The sequence below is a fragment of the Tenebrio molitor genome, chromosome 1, assembly GCF_963966145.1.
Source record: "Tenebrio molitor chromosome 1, icTenMoli1.1, whole genome shotgun sequence".
NCBI lineage: Eukaryota > Metazoa > Arthropoda > Insecta > Coleoptera > Tenebrionidae > Tenebrio > Tenebrio molitor.
The window spans coordinates 25,174,859-25,195,808 of NC_091046.1; the positions used below are offsets into that span (position 1 = coordinate 25,174,859).

The 20,950-nt window shown below is 31.0% G+C and overlaps 1 protein-coding gene across 1 annotated transcript; it reads right to left on the reverse strand.

The window, feature by feature from the left end:
* Positions 1–598: 598 nt before the first annotated feature.
* Positions 599–20,703, reverse strand: LOC138132116 (transcription factor Sox-9-B-like). Its single transcript, XM_069049507.1, has 3 exons — positions 20,285–20,703; positions 14,934–15,080; positions 599–1,838 (listed from the first exon to the last, which is right to left on the reverse strand). Exons 1-3 carry the CDS (start codon positions 20,518–20,520, stop codon positions 1,022–1,024), a joined length of 1,200 nt encoding a protein of 399 aa, XP_068905608.1. The 5' UTR covers positions 20,521–20,703; the 3' UTR covers positions 599–1,021.
* Between the last annotated feature and the right edge of the window lie 247 nt (positions 20,704–20,950).

Genomic DNA, 20,950 nt, shown 5'->3' on the forward strand with positions numbered 1-20,950 from the left:
TGTCTTTGGCCAACAAAAATTCTATAGCAACAAATTTTATAAACCAAACATTTCGACACGACCTATCAACTGATTTTTATTAATAAAGTGAGATTTTTCAGAACATCGTTTTCTTAATCATGCCTCGACATTCGATTTTAGGTAAGGCAGTATTCTCACTCATTATTTTTATTCTTGTAGATTTATGGGGGATTTCTTCAATAAGTGCTTGTTACATGAGAATATGATAAGAGCAATTATGCAACAATTTTTCTTCATACATCTATCTACCCTATTGAATTTTTGTCCCCTTATATAAATAACGTCGTATATGATGGGAAAGAATAATATATGTGGAATCTCACAGCACCTTTAGATATTTCACTTCACATTTAGTTCATTTATTGTCATATATCGGGAGCCGAGTGCTAATAATGAAGCTAGTAAAAAAGCTATTTATAATAAAAAAAAAAATTAAAATTAGAAAAAACTTTCGGACAATGATATTTTTCACTTCTAAGACCGGCATACATTATGAACCGACCACTTAATTATGCTACTCGTACTTAATTCTAATTTTTATTTGTTATGAAAAGGATTTGAAATAATACTAATATAGTGTTTTTCAACGTATTTATTGAAATATAAAGATTTCTAAGTAAACAATCACTTACTCTTATAAAAATATTCAGATCTGAAGGCACTAACTTTGTACAAACACCGAAGTGTGCGAATTACAAAAAAATATTCGTTTCAACTTTTTATTCATACTTGCATGCTTGTAACAGGTATCTTTGGTTTTCTATAAAATGTTCTTTATTATTTTAAATGTTTATATAATTTTTTAATGTATACATACAAATTGTTATTTTTTAAGGATGTGTAATTCCTGTTCATTTACTCATATAGTACACTAAATTATATATGTACTTAGGTACTTAGATTAAACTTAAAAAATAAAAAGCGAAAATAATAAAATTATAAATAATGTTTAAATATGGAGGAATATCACGATTTTCGAAAAACCACAGGGTCAGTCAAATTATAATGTATAGTGGCCCCAAGATTCAGAATTACTATCTGCGTTGTAAGTTGTAAATGAAGAATTTCCAAACACTGTCCTTTGTGGCAAATACTGGTAAGATGGTAAATACTGATGGCTACTAGTTGAGTAGTTGTAAGCAGATGTAGAACCAAGTGGCATACCAGACTGGTAACTGTATACAACAGGAGCATTTGACGGAACGAACCTTTCGGCTTTGACCACGGAACTCGGTTGTAACTCATGATATCTTCCGACAGAAGATGAAGTTGTTTCTTCGTAGGCTTCCATTGTTTGAGAATGCGCGACATTTTCAGTGCATAGTCGCTTATTTTTGTAATTATTGTTGGTCTCCTCTTCCGTTGAATGTTTCATATAATTTTGGGGATAATTATTTTGATATGACTGGCTTGTTTCTGATGGAAAATACTGGTCTAAGTCGCTGCTGTCTAGACAATCTTCTGATATGAAAGTGTTATCTATTTCTGAAAGTCTGTTAAAATCTAAATTATGCGGTTGTTCTAAACACGATCTTAGAGCTTGGGATTGAACAGCTGGGCTATGCGGTTGGGAGGAACAAGTTGATGGAGAAGTAGAACTCTGACTTCTTGGACTGCATGGAGAGTCTTCCTGTTTCAGAGAACGCGAAAATGTAACATTTTGTCCGTGAGGCAATTGTAACATTGGATCTCCTGGACCTTTATTCTGCTTTCGCCTGCGAGGCTGATACTTATAATCAGGGTGCTCACGTTTATGTATTACGCGCAGTCGTTCTGCTTCTTCAATAAATGGTTTTTTGTCGATATCGCTTAGAAGCCTGAAATAAAATAACGTTGAAGTTATTTGTGACAAAGAAAACAACGTAGATTTGATACATGCTAATTACTTAAATATGTAATATCATATGATCAAAAAATGTCATCAAAGTTACCCATGAAAAACAAAAATTAGCGTCTTATACGTATGTGTTAGAGAATTATCAAGTGGCCATCAGTCCATCACAAAGTAGGATTCAAGCGTAATTTTTTTATCGTTTAAAGTAAACACCAACCTGTGAAAATTGGTAAACTTACAATGTACGACACTGTTTAGTGGTTAATAAAATACTAAATGACAGTAATGACATTTTAAATAAGAATTTAGCTAAGACATTGACTTTTGTTTTTCATAGGCAACTTGGATGGTATTTTTGATAAATAAATGGTACAAAAAAACAAACCTACATTCTGCAGCGTGCGATTCTTACCAAAAAATGATAACGCGACTATAGACAAATATGCCTAAAATTCTTAACAGGATATCCGATATAGCAACTGATAAGATACTATACTAAACTTGCTACCCTCTGTTTACCCAATTCCCCTTATTTTCCTTATTCTTTGCAAGTACATTCTAAAATAAACTAAAAATATTATTTCACCTGGTAACATAGGTTAGTTTTTTTAGAAACCTGCCGCTACAATGAGGAAATTATCCATTTTAAGTACTTACAGGAATATTTTCTCCGATTTTTTTTAAGTCTTCGTGAAGCTGGTAGTGCTGATATTGTTTAATATTGTTTAATTTAATATTTAAATAATATCGTTTAATGTACTTATTTATTTGCTTAACTGTTGTTCACTAGCTAATAGCTACGTTTAATTCGCCAGTTTAAAATGATGTTTTCTTTTATCATTGGCTAAGAATAACAAAAATTGTGAGGTGCAATGAAGTAAATTGTAAAAAAATTTAATTTAAAACTAGGTAGTAGGTAATGTAATCATAATGAATTACCTACTTTTAATTAAGATTATTTTTTATACGTATACTCGTATTGATAATAATAATATAAAATCTATCGCAGGCGCAATAACACATACGAGTAAGTACGAGTACCTATGAAAGCCTTGTTACGGCTTGAATTGTAAACTGACATATAAATTCGTTATACATAAATGCCTAATACATATTTGCAAATATGAAATAATGTGTTTTATTAGGCGGAATCTTATACAGAATGATCAAGAAGGACTGCATGTAATTATGAACATTTATTTTATTCGGCTATTTGCAACACTGCAATCGGATATGTTTTGTTGGTTTATTTGATAGATATCTGACGTAACATTAATAGCGACAAAATGGTAGATTATGAAAGTAAAAATTCATGGTAAAAAATAAATTAAACCTGAAATGCAGAACAATTATCTAAAAATTGAATAAAGGAAATGCCCGAAGTGCCCTCCATTTGGCTCTAAATAATTAACTTTTTTTAGGCTTTCGAGCAGATTGACCAGCGTGTTTAATTTATTTGTAATGTCAAATTTTATTTGTCAATGATGCGACTGTCAATGTCACGCCGTCAACAACGGGAAGAGTTTGGGCATTTCAGCCATTTTAGTTTCGGCTTTACGTGTGAGTGGTTCAGGCCTGAATTTCCTTCGTCTTTGGCTATTGTTTTATTGTCTTTGTTGTTATTATCTGTTTGTCATTGTTGAACTTTTTGTAATTCTGCAGGATTGCAAAGTGAGTGAAAAACGCCACTGGGAAGGCATATGTTGCGCTCTGCATTTAGTACCACTTTATTGCAGTGGGCATTTACGCGGCATTTCCGCTTTTTTCAAATAGTGCTCCTTGCTGTTAATAGTACCTCCCTGGCACTCACCGACACTTTGTACACTTGCTTTCAAAACTTTCCCGTACACCTACTTTTCGCTGTATTAAATCAGGGTAGTAATTAATCAACTCTGACATTTAAACTTTTGAAAAGTCAAAATGCCTCGACTGACAGAGCAAGACAAAGTTTTGATGCTTTCCAAATTAGAAGAGGAGTAGTCCATAAGAAGGGTTGCTACTCATAATGGGCTAAATAAAAGCACTGTTCTTCAAGTAAAGAAGAGGTGAGAATAAGAAGGGACCGTGAGTAGAAGACCGATCATAATTTTTTCTAGTTGCTGTCAATGTTATCTTTAACCTAATCTGAGAATTACCCGTTCACACTGCTTAAATTCTGCAAAATCGTTGTTACTTGATTTTGAATGTGTACGCGATAGTTTTGAAAGCAAGTGTACACTGCGCTCAATAATGTCAGCGCTTACTTGTTCCATTTCAGCGCGAATTCTCAGCCGTAAGTCTTCTAAATTGTTTGGTCTATTAAAAATAACCTGCGATTTTACATAAACATTATGAGAAATAAAAATTGACCTGTTTCAGCATTTTCGACAAATTTCATTAGTTTTGAAATTACTGAATTTATTCCATAAGTAGTTTCCATACTGTATGTACTACAGACGCCTTGAAAGGGTCATCAATATTTCTTCAAGTCAATAGAGCATTTAAGGTAAACGTAAAATCATCCGTCCTCGATATCTACTTCATATCCCGAGTAACCAAATACCTATTACGAACAAAATTGATGATAGTTATAATTTTCACTATTTGTTTGAAGATCTAACAACTAACATCTAACGAATATTAAAGAAACATAACAAATTTTTAATCAGGAAAGGTTTTTTTTGTTCAACACTGTCAGAATTTGAGAATTTTCTCCTGTGCGAACCGATTTTGATAAATGTCACAACTTGTCAAAACGAAACGTCAAGCTAATTTTAAAGGTTTTAAGCGATTTGGAGCCTTTAAGGGGCTCGTCGAACAAAAAAACGTTGTATTCAACTCGTTCGTGTGTAAATTGGGCCTTTTTTCGTTTCACTCCCGTTTTAAACTGGCCCACTCATGCCAAAAAAGGCCCAAGGCCCAATTTACACACAAACTCGTTAAATAAACAACTATTTTGCACAGAACAAATTATGTTCAACGAAAAAGTAAATCGCCCTTATCCGTATTCGAAAAAAACATGATTTTGAACATCTACAAACATGTCTGCGATGAACGTGCGGTTGGGGGATACGGAAACTAAACATGAGAATATGTGGGAATTGAATGTACGTATTGAAGTGACTGTGGAACCACTGATTATACACCTTGGAGAGTCTGATGACGATTCGAATTAACCGGAAGAACTGATTGTTTTAACAAGTCTAATTGGTGGTTGAATTTATTACGCTGACATCCATAACACCCGGTATACAGGGTACCCCAAAAATCGCGGAACAACGTAGGTGTTAAGTAGACATTAAAATATCAGATAAAAATGTTTTTAAAAAAATCAAGTTTCTTTTTTGTAGAAGATATCGACCTATTTGTTACACGAAATGTGGCAACATTTAAAAACATTGGACTTATCCCAATAATTTGCAAATACATATTTTTTTTTGTATCCATGGAAATAAGAAAGAACAAAGATGGCCATGTTGCCATTATGTTATTTGAGGTAAAACCGACATAAAACCGCTTCTTGGAGAAATAATGTAAATAATGAAGTAAATAATTGCAAACCTGATCACCATCATTCCGAATTATTATATCACTAGTTTTAGTAAAAGACAAATATGTAGTCAAAATCTTTTTTAATTTTGAGGCACCCAATATAATAAAGTGTCTAAATAAAAATCTTATCAAGGGTACTTTATCACAAAATTTTTTTGTTAAGGCATGTCGTTGTTTGAACTTCTGGTTAGTAAAATTAAAGCAGAACTGTCATATTTTGACATTTACGTTCAGAGAGGTTTACTGTTTGCTGGTGTTCACGTTAGAGCAGAAAAGATTTTTGATTAAAAGTTATTTTCGCAATGGTTTGAAAGTGAATGGTTCATGGATATGTAACTGCTTAGAAGAGTTACATATCGCCGAATTTCCCAATGTTATTATTGACCGGAAAACCTTCGAAGACAACCTGAGCCGGTGTGTAAATTTGTTTCATGAAACTGAAGGCGTTTACCGAAGAAAAACCACAGGCTGGCCGTTAAAACGCACTCCTTCAGTTATTGAAACTGCAAGAGAAATAATGCAAAATGCTCCCTCCCCACACTTCAATACGTCAGTTATCGCAACGCAACAGACTGAACCTTGCGTAGGAAAGTAGGAACGTGTCACAAATTGTTACAAAAAGAAGAAGGTAGACGTTTCCAGCACCTCATTTAATAAATTGATTAATTTGTGTGTGAATTGTAATTGTGTTACTTTTTTATTGTAATTCGTGTCATGCTGTTATTTTATAATGAGGTTATGTTGTATTTTAACGTTGCGACATCCGTTTTTCAAAACAAAAGATTTCCATAGGTGATGCTACCAGAATATTAAATGAACACCCATTACATTAAGTTTAAACTCCTATTATTTTTCTGCATATGCGTCCATTTGGCAAAATTAAGGTGTCGCTTCAGTTGTGCTAACATGTATCGTCTTCATTTAATATACAGGGTGTTATGGAAGTCCACGTAATAAATTTAACCACCAATAGGACTCGTTAAAATAAACATTTTTTTAATTTATCATTTTTTTCCAGAAGTTCTTCAAAACAGAGTTACAATTATACATGGTGATTCACATAGTATCATACAAACTTTAACTGGTGGTAGCTTCCAACTCCTAGACACTCTTACAAAAATGTCTAGGTTCTAATGTTAAAATTGTTGAAGATAAAGCATATTGAAGAGTGTATCTACTATCACCTTTTAAGAACTGCAGATAAATTAAAATATTTTACGTTGAAACAAACTGTCGGGCATTGTTGTCAAAATGAAACTAAAGCGACCTTTATAATACTAATATTTTCTCTATAGCAACAATTGTTTGCTTCTATTAAGACATTTATGATATTTGTTATACATTGGACGTAAAATGGAATAAATTAGCATGTAATGGCATTTACTAATAGTGAAAAAACCGATATATGGTAATTTGTGCCAATTTTTGATGTATGACTCAAAATTTTATTGTCAAGAGCCTTTGGAGACCGGAATCTGCCACTGGTTAAAATATTTATGAAACTATATGAATCACCCTGTATACTTATAATTTGACCCCTTAAATTCATACCCGCTCATGTCCTTACACATCCATTGATAATGAAGCACGAAGAAAAAATTACTCGAATAAAAACAGTAAAAAAATATTAGATAAAAAAAAGATACATTTAAAGAGTTCTATTGGTGATTAAATTTATAACGTGGACTTCCATAACACCCGGTATGTATGCGATCATTGTTTAACCGACATAAATCAACAGGTGGTTGATCTTCGATACGTGAACAGGACAGGGTTTATGATCAGTGATATCAAAAAGTTCTGTTTACGCAAAGTGACAAAAATGTAAAGGAAATGTGGTGACCAACCATTTGGGAACTTTGTACTTCGTCCCAGTCATTGTCGGTAATGATTCGAACCAGTATGCGTCTATCGAGACGATCGACCAAATTAATATCCGTGGCACATTACGCAGCATCGGCGGCGACTTTGACTGTGCCACCCGTCGAGTTTGGTTGCGCTGATTGCGCGCACACACGCCGTCTTCACGACACGCTCCACCCAGGGGTTTGTCATACAATCTTGGAAGATTTCACTTGAATTCACGTTCGAAACTTATCTTGAGAACTTTGCAATTTTAACTGACACGGTAAAGTACTCGTAATACTAGGTAGACAGTTTGAAAAGTTACGGCATAATGATTAATAGAGATATGAATTTCAGGACTTATTTTGTTTACTGACTTGCCTAACCGAAATAAAAATACGAAAAATAAAGAAGGGTAGATATAATGACAAATTAAAAAATAAAATAACTACATATATACCGTTCACGATTGTTTTAAACACGTAGGAGGCCACGATATTTTTTTGTTAGATTGGCGTCAGGTCCTGTCATATGACGTTTCGTTATTAAATATTCGTCTTGTTGTCAATTCCCTAATTGATTTAGTGTAATTCAATTATAACCTAAAATAGATTTATTACGCCAAATCACAATATTGCTAACTAATATGTCAGATAGACAGTCCGAATTTGAAACAATCGTGAACAGATAAAATGTACGTATTTGAAGGAAACACTTGACTAGCACACTTCAATTCAAAAATTCTCAAAATACAGTTAAATGACAATCGAGACTTAAACAGTGAATTTAGTGGGTCATAATGCGCTCGTAAATAATCTACTACAAAAATTAAATTAAAAGCTAAATATATTGTCATGAGTAGGTAGTTCATAGTTTTAATAATGCAATATCGTTAAGAATGGTTTACATTCTTAAGAATATATCAAAACTTAATCTAATATTCGATGTATGTATTTCACCAACGCCAGTTTAAATTAAGTTAAACTGCTTCGTTACTTTAGTTACCTTTTGTTATAACAATGTTTTCGTATATTTTAATCTGTAGTAAAATTTAACTCACGTTGGTGAAACCGGCCCGTAACAAATTTTTAGGGCGCCTACACCCTATAAATTACTCCAACTCTAATCAACATATTATTTGGACTAAATATTTTATTGTTATTACTGTTATTTTTGTATTAAAGTATTTGATGAAATTAATAGTTTGATAATACCAACTTGCTTTGTGAAAAGTTTTTAATCAGTGTTGTAAATTTTTACAGACACGATTATTAAAAAAAAGGAGAACAATAACAGTAGGTAGGGGAAGTTGGGGTAAGATGACGAACGGGGTAAGATGACGAATGATTACTACAGACAAACCATTACAAATTTAAAAACATTTTTTTACACTCCCATCTAGAGGTTTGTAGGTGATTTAATATCAGCCGGTAAGATTCTGATGCAGTTCGCATTTATTTATTTAGAGGCCGTTCTTTGGAACTGTATGTTTCATTATAAAATTTACTCTGTGTTTAGTATTTTTTTTTTTAATTGGAAAATCACAAGTAAAAACAATTTGATTTCTCTTGTAGGTTACATAATATCAGTGACAATAACGTATTCTGTTTAAATTGTATAAATCTTTGAATGGTTTTTATATAAATTTGAAAAATTTCTATAACGTGTGGTGGGGTAAGATGACCGGGGTAAGATGACGAATCTCTAAATACATTATTTTATTTAATAATAATAATGACGAAGCATCTTCATCATCTTCAAGAGTTGCAACACTTCCATCTATAAAGTACAAACTATTTTCCTCAAGAAGCAGGCCCTAGCGGCTTAAACTCAAAATCTAACACCTCACTTTGGGACTTTAAGCCCTTATCAACTATTAATCGTCCTATTCAAAGTAAGCGAAAAAAAATGGTGTCACGAAGACTGCTTCAATCATGGTGGCAAAGGAGAGTTTGTTTCTGATTTATGTATGAAGGCCCCATCTTACTCCATTATGTTCGTCATCTTACCCGCACTATGGGGTAAGATGACTAAAATACAATTTTTTGTTTATATTCATTTTTAGTAATATTGGAACTTATGTTTACTTTAAAATCATGTGGAATTTAAGAGTAATATATCAACGCAACATGTTACTGTCTTTTTAATTAATTATATTAACGTTTTCTTGGCCAAAATTTAATTTTTTGTTAACTTCGTCATCTTACCCCACCTTCCCCTACAGCAATATGTTGTTAATGTACTGAACTAATAAAATATGCCTAACGGGAAGCACTGTAGTGACTGTACACAATCATTCGCTTAGTTTTTTTTGCTTTTACTTTATGAACAACTTACACTTTCATTATAAAGGATAAGTCATATTTTTGGGAATATAAATTTGAATTTTTGCTCAATCGTAGAATTTCATGTGATGAATCTTTTGAGGTACTCAGCTCGACTGCAAGTTGCAAATCCACCATCTGCGAAAGTAGAGTCAGTTCCCCATATTTTGCTTTGCGATGGAAAGCAAAATAAGGAGTTGAAAAAGTTATTCAGAATGGACAGTGAAACGCAAATGATTTTAAGCAATGAACTATTGAATATCACTAAAAAATGAAAATACAAATTTTGCGTTGACACTCATAATTGAATTCTAAAGAACTTCTTGCGATATGTCCAACGGGAAGCAAAATATCGAAAATTGGACCTATTCGCGAGGGTGTTGTTGGTTGGATTTGCAACTTACAATTGAATTGAGTACGTCAAAAGTGCAGCTCATGAAGTTTTACGACTATGCAATAATTTAAATTTCTACTCCTAATTATTAGGAAAATATCAAATTGTCTTCATATTGAGTGCGACACACGGTACGGCCACTGTCAATATAAAACACGTTCAACTTCTAATTCAATCACTCATTAATTATTATAATACAATATCCCGTGCTTTTTTAAATTCCACCTCGTAGTAGGCGTTGAAGAGTCGACTGTGAACGCACCACTCGTGTAAAACGTAAGATTTAAACAGCTGATCTGTGATCCGCAGCCTGCATAGTGCGTTCACAAATGACTCTTCAACGCCTACTATGAGGTGAAATTTTAAAAAACACCCGATATAATACAAGAAAACAGTATTTTGTTGCTACTCAAATATGCAGTATTCAGTGAAGGCTCGTTGTGTTTATGCTCGGAAGGCCAGTCACAATGTGAGAGGTATTTTTTATGCACTGTAAATAATGTTTTTTTTTGAGGGGTGTTAATTTATAAAAAATGTGTCACAAATACAAGGTGTTTAAAAATGAATTACATCGTAAAATTATTAAATTCATAACCGACTAAATCATCAAGAAAAAATAGACAAATTTATTATTAATCTCCAAAATTAATATTCAAACCACTTCTTCAAATTATAACAAGTACCTACATGTTAGTCATTTTAAACATTTGTATATGCATTACAAATACTCTACTTTGCCAATAAAATGTACAATGGTTCTTTTTTTTTGGCTACGTGGAAAAAGATGCCCTAGTAGTAACCCCATGGTAATTTTAATATTTCCAATAACAATACTTGTAACTACGGAATTATAATTTTTCCATTTTTCTATCTGATTATTTTTTAAACAGTCCTGTCAGCCAATCGTAATGAACTGACTATTTGTTAGTAGCTAATTACCGCGACAATTTTTTCGTTGTTAAGGTAGCGCAGCCATTTGTCTTAATATAAACATTAAAAATTCAGCACCATCGCCATTATGGAGTACCATTCAGATTTCGCTATAGTTTAAAAAATAATCACGCCGAATTACATTCGTGATGGTAATTTTTTTGATAATTTTAACTAGATTAGCACTCATCTTTGTTACTACATATGTATTAAGATTTCTATAGCAACAAAGATTCGTACATCTAAGTAGTTAAAACTATCAAAAAATTACCAACACTTATGTAATTACTGTTGATAAAAGTAAGATGTGTATTAACATTAAAAAAAAAAAAAACTGTAGCTCATAATACAAATCATTGGCCAGCAAGAACCAACGAAGAGGTGTAGAGTTATTTATCTCTTGCCAAAAGAGGTATTCTCAAAACCATCAAGTATACCTTTTAAATAAATGTTCATTGTAAGTAAAGCCCGGTTATAGCGAACCCGTTTGTAACGAACTCTCGGTTATAACTTAAGCTCGGATTATATAAACCGGGTGTATTATGAAAAATCTTTGAGTCGATTGTGAACCCACCATACAGGTTACGAATCACGGATTAGCTGTTTAAATCTAGGTTTTGCACGAGTGGTGCGTTCACAATCGGCCCTTCAACGCCTACTACGAGGCGAAACTTAAAAAAACACCCAATACTCGTATTAAAAAATGCATATTTTAATTGGATGTAAAGTAAACAAAATAACTTCAAATCCTTTTCGTTCAATATAGAATAAGTATTACTTAGTAGCAAAGTACCTAACTTTTTTTTTCGCAAATTAATGTGTAGAAATATGAATATATGTATTAATACAGGGTGCCCATTTTATCTCTTCCCGCCTTACGGTTTAGCAATAGGCAACATATAATACATTGCACAGATATCTTGGTGGAAATTATTTATTTTTTAAAATAAGAAACATAGTTAGCCAAAGTGAAACATTTAATATGCCACAAAGTGACATAACGCATAACCTAATAGTTTAAACTAGAGTTCTTCTATTTTCAAATTTTTGAAGTATTTGATGACTGATGTCATCCATGACGGTAATATTCAATGCAACCTTTTGAAAATTTTCAAAAACATTTTTTTTAAACATAGCAATCTCCGAAAAGTAAATTGTGTTGCCTATTTTGTAGTTTTAAGGCGGGAACCGATAAAATGGGCACACTGTACTTTACTTTACTTTAATTTACCTCTTATAGCGAACTTATTTTGATACATTTTCTGGGTTAGTTACAACCGGACTTTCCGGTAGTAAAATAAAATATAAAATAAAAAAATTAATTCTCTTGTGAAAATATAGAAAACCTATAGAAACAATATAATATGTATACAGGGTCTATCAGAACTGGCGGACCAAAATAATACGGTGAAATCATCATCTTCTGGGAATATGTAATAAGAAAAATATTTTAAAAAATCCATCCTCATTGGACCAATCGCGTGTAGATATAAAAAATTATATGTATTAGGAACTATCGAAACAAATTTGATTGTTACAAAGACATAATAATTGAATATTATGTCATAATAAATTATTTCTGACAATTACAAAAGTCATTAAAAACGCTTAATGTTTACTTCTTCAGAATATTTTGATATGCTTGTCCGTCATTGCACAAACAATGCGGATACCCAACAATGCATATACACCATTTGAAATGCATCCATAGTTACAAATAAAGCAGGAAAACTAATTTATAGGTAACCTAACATCAACAACAGGATTGGTCAGTTTAAATTGCTTCTTTCCTAATCACTATTTAAGATAGATTTTTCCTATTATTCCCAGAAGATGATGAATTCACCGTATTATTTTGGTCCGCCAGTTCTGATAGACCCTGTATACAAAAAATATACAGTGTTCAAAAAGTCTGTAAACACCCCAATAAAATAGAAACGAATGATTTTACAGAAAAACGCAAAAACAGGTAAACTAGCGTTTTCAAAAAGCTTCCTATTGATGGTATCTGTTTGCTGTTTTTGATGACCTGGCTTTCCAGGTCATCATAACTCTTTAGTTATGATGTGATGAGAGGTTTTTTTAAATGACAACGTCACATTTTTACTTCCGTTTTTAATTGATCTTTTAATTGTCTACCCGACGGTCAAAAAAAATTTCAATTTACATAAGAAATTTCCTGAAAAAACCTAATTGGTTATAAGACGATAAACAATAATAAAATTCGTTTTGGACGTTTTCTATTATTTCAGCAATTTTTTTTAATAACAATAACTTTTTCAAGGTTATCGAAAACACCGAACAGGCACTATCAGCAGAAAGCTTTTTTAAAACACTAATTGACTTGTCTTTAGATTTTTTTCAAAAAGTTATGCGTTACGTTTTCATTTGGGTGTTTCCAGACTTTTTTGACACACTGTATAGGTACATAAATATATTATGTATAAGTATAACACAAAAACACAATGTAAATTCTAAACAAACACTAAACATAAATTTTACATAACATATGAAAATGTTATGACTATTAAAATTAACCACAATAAATGATACTAAAAAAAACGCTGCTTGTAAAGATTATTTCAAAATTGAATCATGGCTATATCATTATGTGAAATTGAAAAACACACGTGAATTTTATGGGGAAAACCCTGCCTCCTTCGAGAAGCCGCTACTTGCAGTATTGATAAACTGTTCATTTTGCAGCTATGAAGTATTATTAGTCACTAAGTTGTTTATCTTTTTCATGTGTTTGCAAATATCAAGTAAGCAAACAGTTCTAAGAATTGAAGAACTGAATCTAATTTAATTAATATCTGGAGCGCATCAGGTTTCAATTATATTTATTCCTTCCTTGATAAATTTGAAACAACGTAGGTATATCTTAGCCGTTGGTGTATCATGGATTTTAAGATTATTATGTATATCTATATATTATAGTAAGTTACATTTCAATTTATTACGTGAGTTGCAAATCGCTTTACTATTAATTGTGCTTAAAAACATTAAAGTTAATATTTATTTACACCTGTTATAAATAAATTGATGTTTAAAAAATTGTCTTTTTAATTTAAAAACATTTGCGACAACCGCAGAAATAAAAGTTAAGACTCTATTTCTAATTCATGTTTACTCGATTCTTTGACATTTATAAATTGTAACATTTTACCTAAATGTCATGTTGTAAAAATCATGCTTAAGCAGACGCTTCTTCCATTATTTTAAAATTAAATAGAAGAATAACGTACCTATCATGTATGTATATCAAATATATTGTTACCTAACAGTTAGAAGAAATAGTAGCAATATTATGTTATTGCAACTAACAGTATCAGATATATTAAATAAACATATTTACTATTTGTTGTTAAACCTATTTTCCAGAAATATTATGCATATCGAGTAATAGAATTTCATTCATAAAATATAACACACTATATGAATGAGTTGTTATCGTAATAAAGTAGAGGATATTGTAAGAGATAAGTCAACGGAAAGTCAACTAGAGTCGATCATTGACCGTCAAACAGGACGCATCTGGTCTGGCCAGGGTAATTTATATCTTGACCTTTATTGATATGAATATTAAAAACGTTGGTAAAAAATTTTAATTATAAAAACTAAAATAGTAAATGTTGGATGAATTAAGAGATTTTTATATATAACACCGAATAATTGACCTATTTATTTATTTAATTCTACAACAGTTATTAGCATTTAGTAACTAGTTACGATGAGTACTGTAACTAGAAATAATTATTATAAAGGGAGAATTACGGAGCAAATTGTTTTTCGTCTGTTCTTAAGAAGCTTTTAAATGTATGTATCTTGTCTCGTTTTTGCGTTTTTTCTTTTACATTTATTTTAACCATTTAATGCACGATTTAAAAGTCGTGTACTACATCATTGTTAATGTGGTAAGTAGTAAAGAAGTATTTTTTGTGGGCAACATGTTGCCCATCACCACTCAAGCACATTTTATAGTGTTCAAAAATCACATTATTTCAATTGTATTATTAATAGAATATATGAATAACATCTAAACTAAACCCACCTCCATAACTTGCCAAGTGTTTTGGAAAGTTCCGCATTGTGCAGTTGTGGATACTGATCAGCTAATTTTCTTCTGGCAGCCTGGGCCCATACCATGAACGCATTCATGGGTCTCTTTACGTGTAATTTTCTTTTATCTGATGCTGCTCTGTAATTAAAAGTCAGTATTAGAGTTATCTGTCAGCAGTGTTTTTCGTGTATCAGTACATATCAGTACAGTATTCAGTTTATTTAGTAGTACACACTACGTACATCGATTAAAAATATTATGCACTAAGTACATAAATGTATTTTTGTATTCTTCTTAAAACTTAATTAATTCAGTTTTTTTAGGGCAGTTTCATATATGTATTAAAATAATGTTGTAACAATATTTTGCAATATCGCTTTATTTCAATTTTTAATCTCATATCTCAAACAAGAAAAGACAAACATTATTAAATACATAACATATTATGTAGGACTATTCAGAAATTTTTGTTGATGTTCAATAACGAATCCTTTTTGTCGAAATTTCTCTCGTACCTACCTATAATTTTCTGATCATCTCAGTTACTAATTAAACCGTGTTAAGTACTGTACTTTTAAGTAAAAAGTTTTATCGCTTTGTAGTTAAATTGCGACAATTCTTAAAACAAAAACATATTTACTTTTTGAATCATTTAAGTGTACCACTAATTAAAACACAGTTACTGTTAATATATGTTTTTAAGAGTTTGCGGTATACATCCACTTAACTTTAATTTCATTAAACTTTACGACAGTGCTTCGTCAAGTGTAAATGCTAATTAACACCTTACCTGCATTTGTTGAACATGGGCCATATTAGCGAAGTTTTCATTTCAAGAAAAAGAAATATGTACACTTCTATTCAAAAAAAAAAGCGTACAAGTAGTGAGCACAATTTTGGCTAAATTGTCATATTGTCAACCTATCCTTTAATTGTTGTTACGAGTACTTAGAAACCTGTAACAAAACCCATGCTGATAGCTGGATTTTATCGATGTGTTTTTCAGAGATTTTAATGTGCCTTATTTATTAGGCAAGCATTACCAATTACTGAATTACTACAAACACAACTCAAACTTTTATTCGTAAATTTATAGAAAAAGGCAACTCTAACAAACTAACAACAATTTAAAAATTTATAAAAAGCAATTTTCACACATTTGACATACATACTTAATTTTAAAGGTTTTAAGCGATTTGGAGCCTTTAAGGGGCTCGTCGAACAAAGAAACGTTGTATTCAACTCGTTCGTGTGTAAATTGGGCCTTTTTTGGCACGCGTGGGCCATTTTAAAACGCGTTTTAAAATGGCCCACGCGTGCCAAAAAAGGCCCAATTTACACACAAACTCGTCAAATAAACGTTATTTATTTAACGAGTTCGTGTGTAATTTTGGCTTTTTTTGGCATGAGTGAAACGAGAGTTTTAAAGGTCCACGAGTGCCAAAAAAAGCCAAAATTACACAAGAACGAGTTGAATACAACGTTTTTTTGTTCGACGAGCCCGTTAAAGGCTCCAAATCGCTAAAAATCTTTAAAATTAGCTTGACGTTTCGTTTTGACAAGTTGTCAAATTTATCAAAATCCGTTCACACAGGAGAAAATTCTCAAATTCTGACAGTGTCGAACAAAAAACTACTATTATTTATGTGATTTTCTAGCTGAATCTAATGTTGACTCAAGTTGCAAAAAACCAATTTGGATTTGCAACAGCAATTTTATGGCATTAGTCGTTTGAAATTACTTTAAAACTGTACTTATATGGAAAATATTCAATCCAAACTATGATTTTCTGGCCTTTTTGTGCCTTTATTTGGTTTAAAAATATTGAAAAAATGCTGTTGCAAATGAGAAGTGGTTTTTTGCAACTTGAGTCGACTTTATTTCGAGCCGTTTTGATTTCCAGAAATTATTATTTCTCCCTGTCTCGTTTTTTTTAGCGTAATCACCACTCACTGGCGTTCGTGGTTAATACGCAAAAAGAACTCGACAGGTCGAAATAATTTCCGGAAATTAAAACGGCTCTTAATAGATTATACCGGGTGTATTATGAAAAACCTTTGGTGCTATAACTTCCTTATTTTTTATCCGATTTTAATAAATGATATGTCAAATACAATCGTTTTAAATGGGCTACAATTTGAATTGATCCAATATTTGTTCTTGAGTTCTGTTTTTGACAAATGATAGTCAACTTTTTTTTTCAAATAGCACTATTAACTTTTTTTGCTCAGTTTTATAGAGATTTTCATTTTAAATATGAAAATGTAAACAACCATGCTCATGCATAGAAACAAAAAGAAGAAATTAAAAAATGATGTATTTTTTTAAAATTAAGCAATCACATTATACAGTAACAAAAGTGCATTCTAATTTTGCTAAGTGACTACGACAGCTATGGACATTCAAGACAATGTACCTATATTTGACTCCGGCCAATAACAGAGATGATTTAATAAAAAGAATCGTAGCAGTATGTGAACAAATACCACCAGAATTTTTATTAAACGCCGCAATGGGCGTCAGTGGAAGGTGTCGAATGTGCCTTAGAGAGAATGGAGGTAATTTCAAACATTTGCTATAGTAAAGTTATGGTTACTTGATTTTTGGAAATTCTATTTTTTCTTATTAAAAACAAATTTTTGATTTTTTTATTTTAATTTTTATGTATTCAGAAGATAAACATCTATCAGAATAAAGATAAAAAAATATACAGTGCAACTTAAAAAAACAAAGTTAGCTGCGGTCTGTCAAAAAATATAACGTTAAAAAAAATCATAGCATGTCGGGCTATAGTGTTTCTAAAACGATTTTGTGTGACGTATCATTTGTTAAAATCGAATAAAAAATAAGGAAGTTATAGCACCAAAGGTTTTTCATAATACACCCGGTATATGAAAACTATATTTGAAGTGCACAATTCTTTATGAAATATGTATATTATTTTCTTAAAATACAAGAGAAAACAGTAGGTATTTCCAAAAACTAAAACTAAATGTTTTACAGAGAATATGAACAATTATTTACCAATGCTCTATACACATAAAAGATTGTATTAAACAAATCATAGATAAAGAATCAATATTATATTTTTAAATATTTTTATTTTATTAACCTATCAATTTTGGAATAACAGAATTAATTTTCATTTAAAAAGCAATTTACAGCATATGAGAGGAAAATAAAACAGATATATTTTCAAATAAATATTTCTAACAAACAGAGCCATATTATGTTTGCAATTACATAAAATCTGTTAATACACTTTACAAAAGATAAAAGGTACCGTCGGTTAAGGCTCATTAACATCTGTACCTTAATTAACCGCCTTTAAAATCTTTTTGTTTGCGGCGGAACTTTCAAACACTTTTAAATTTACTACCACGAAACTGCATCTTAGTTCACATTCGAAAACACATGTAAAAATTCTTCACTGTAAAAAGTATGACTGATTAATTTGATTGTGATATGTATTTATTTTATTATCAGCAACTTATTAATCTAAAAAATCTTAGTGTTGTTAGGTACTTGTTAATGTTGTCTAATCTTTGTCTCAAATTAAAGTATTCGATCAAATTTTCACATTTGATTTTGTAACAGTATTTGTTTAGACACATCGCCGTCGAATGAAATTAAACATTACCTTTGTCCGGATAAATTTATATATGTACATATTTTATAAAATATTAGGAGTATTTATTATTACTACATCGATGCATTATAATCTAAATTAGTACCTATCTTGTAATTCACAACAGAAGGATTAGCAATATGAACTATGTTAATCAACGTTACGTTGATATTTTGTATGCGATTTGAATGGTTTAAAAAAATACTTTTTTGCATGTGTTACTTAATTGTTGTTCTAAGATTATCAGATATGTTTGTACTTTGTAATACATCCTGTATTATGTGGTAAATTATTTCGAATGTTTTTTATTCCAGCATAATTTCATTTTTAAGAAAAAATAATATTGCACTTTAAGAAATTATCCTAATAAATTATTTCTAACGCCTATAGATATGTCTTTCGAACTTATTTTGGATTTTCAAAAGACACAGGAGTGTAGGGTATAATCTATTTAAGATAATTTCTTCAACCGACGGCATAAGTAAACAAGTTATGTGAAATATAAACAGTCTGTTTCCTTTTTTGAATTATAAACTATAAAATTTCTACCTGCGTTCAGTTAATTATTTATTCAGTATACGACACTGATTTTGGTACAAATATTTACCCCAATTTGTACTATTTACATTAAATTATTTAAAGTATAATATAATATTTCTACTGAAATAAAATAATTCATAGAGGAACAGAGCATTTGAGAATTGTTTAAATTGGTTTTTTTTTCTCTAAATTACATTTGCAGTTAAATTAATAATGATTTAATTTTATATACCCTGTAAACTTGACTAAGTTGTTTAACAATCGATATACAAAAATGTAAACAAAAGCTGATTTTGACTTTCTATAAGGGAGTTGAATAGATAATATGTTCTTAATTTCCACCAAAAATTTTAGCAATATTGTTTTTCTACTTACGAGCATTCCATTTAATTACTACGTGATTACTGATAATTCATAAATTTACATTTTCCACCAATTGTACACTGCTGTACAGAAAAATTTTATTTGTTTTATTTTCCTAATAACAAATAAAATAGTGACAATCTTACTGAGAGTTTATAAACCTATTTATAAATATAATGTCAAAATCTACATTTACAAAGCAAAAAGTACTTGAAAATTTGATGGCTTGATTTTTAAAATGTACGCGATTTTTCTGCTCAGCAGTGTACATTGAACACCTAATAAATAGAAGTATGTATTTTATAAATTATGTATTTAATTAGGACTTAAACATGAGTTACATACATATTTAGTTTAAATATATATAACCATTTATAATTCATACTGCTTTTTATATTTTGTCTTTTGAAAATGTTTATGTAAATTCTTGTCAACAATAACGGTACTCAAATGTTGTTAATATTTTATACACAAGTTCTATTTGCTTTAGACAAACAATTAATTTCTGGCAAGATTATTGTTTTGTTGATTTTTGGAACACCTATATTTTACTTGTAGTTTAGATTATGATTTCGTTCCGACAAATAAATATAATACGGTTCAGAACTTAGTTTCATAACATTTTAAATATATGTACCTCTAACGTTTTTTTTTCTTGTTGTCACACTTATAATGCTATCGATAAGCTCATACAAATATTATAGATTTTACCATTTAAACTTGGATATCTAAAGTTACACAAATAATTGCCTAATGTTGCATATTTAACTACCGTCCTCGTAAAAAAAAAAAAACGTTAAAAAATACTTACTTTGATGCGATAGGAACCAGTGTCCAATCATAACCTTGCAATACTTTTGTAACAGCATCATTTATTTCACTTTTATCGAGTTGTTGTGGATTGGAAGAACTATTATTGATCACAGAAGGTTGCGAAGTTCCTTTGTTATCTTGAAGAACTGAAACGGCGGCCGCCGCGACGCTCGTCGCAGTTGACGAGTTAATAGAAACAGATGAACTCCGCGACATCGAGTTTGTGGATAACATTTGAAAAAGAGATAATATCAGTCACTGATATTCGTACGAGAAATTTATGAATGAATCTCGGCCACCTGACGACAAACAATTATAAAACAATAAAGTCCTGTTCGGATTGCATGCACTGACACCTTCTACTAGAACACAAATCAAAGAGTGCTTTGAAAACCCCAGAGCTGTTTCTTTAAACCACGCACTTGTTGAAGATTGAAGATGTGAATTCTACGTGTGCAGTCCGTCTCTTTTTGGTGTATGAGGTAAAGAAAGATGAGATATTTGAGTCAATCGTGCCTTAAGATGTTCTGACGCAAAGCTTAACCAATGAGCACCGTCCATACCACACTCAACGCCTATAAACGCATATGTTATAGGCTATTGGTTGATTATATTTTTATTTTTTGTTCAATCTGCATTTAAATTTTGGATAGGTTTACAGAGG

What these genes read in the sequence shown, in the direction of transcription:
- LOC138132116 (XM_069049507.1), bottom strand. Translation starts at nt 20,520, where the DNA reads ATGTTATCCACAAACTCGATGTCGCGGAGTTCATCTGTTTCTATTAAC. An exon ending in CTGGTTCCTATCGCATCAAA is followed by an intron (nt 15,081 to 20,284) that starts GTAAGTATTTTT and finishes TTTTAATTACAG; the next exon opens with AGCAGCATCAGATAAAAGAA. An exon ending in ACACTTGGCAAGTTATGGAG is followed by an intron (nt 1,839 to 14,933) that starts GTGGGTTTAGTT and finishes ATTTTATTTCAG; the next exon opens with GCTTCTAAGCGATATCGACA.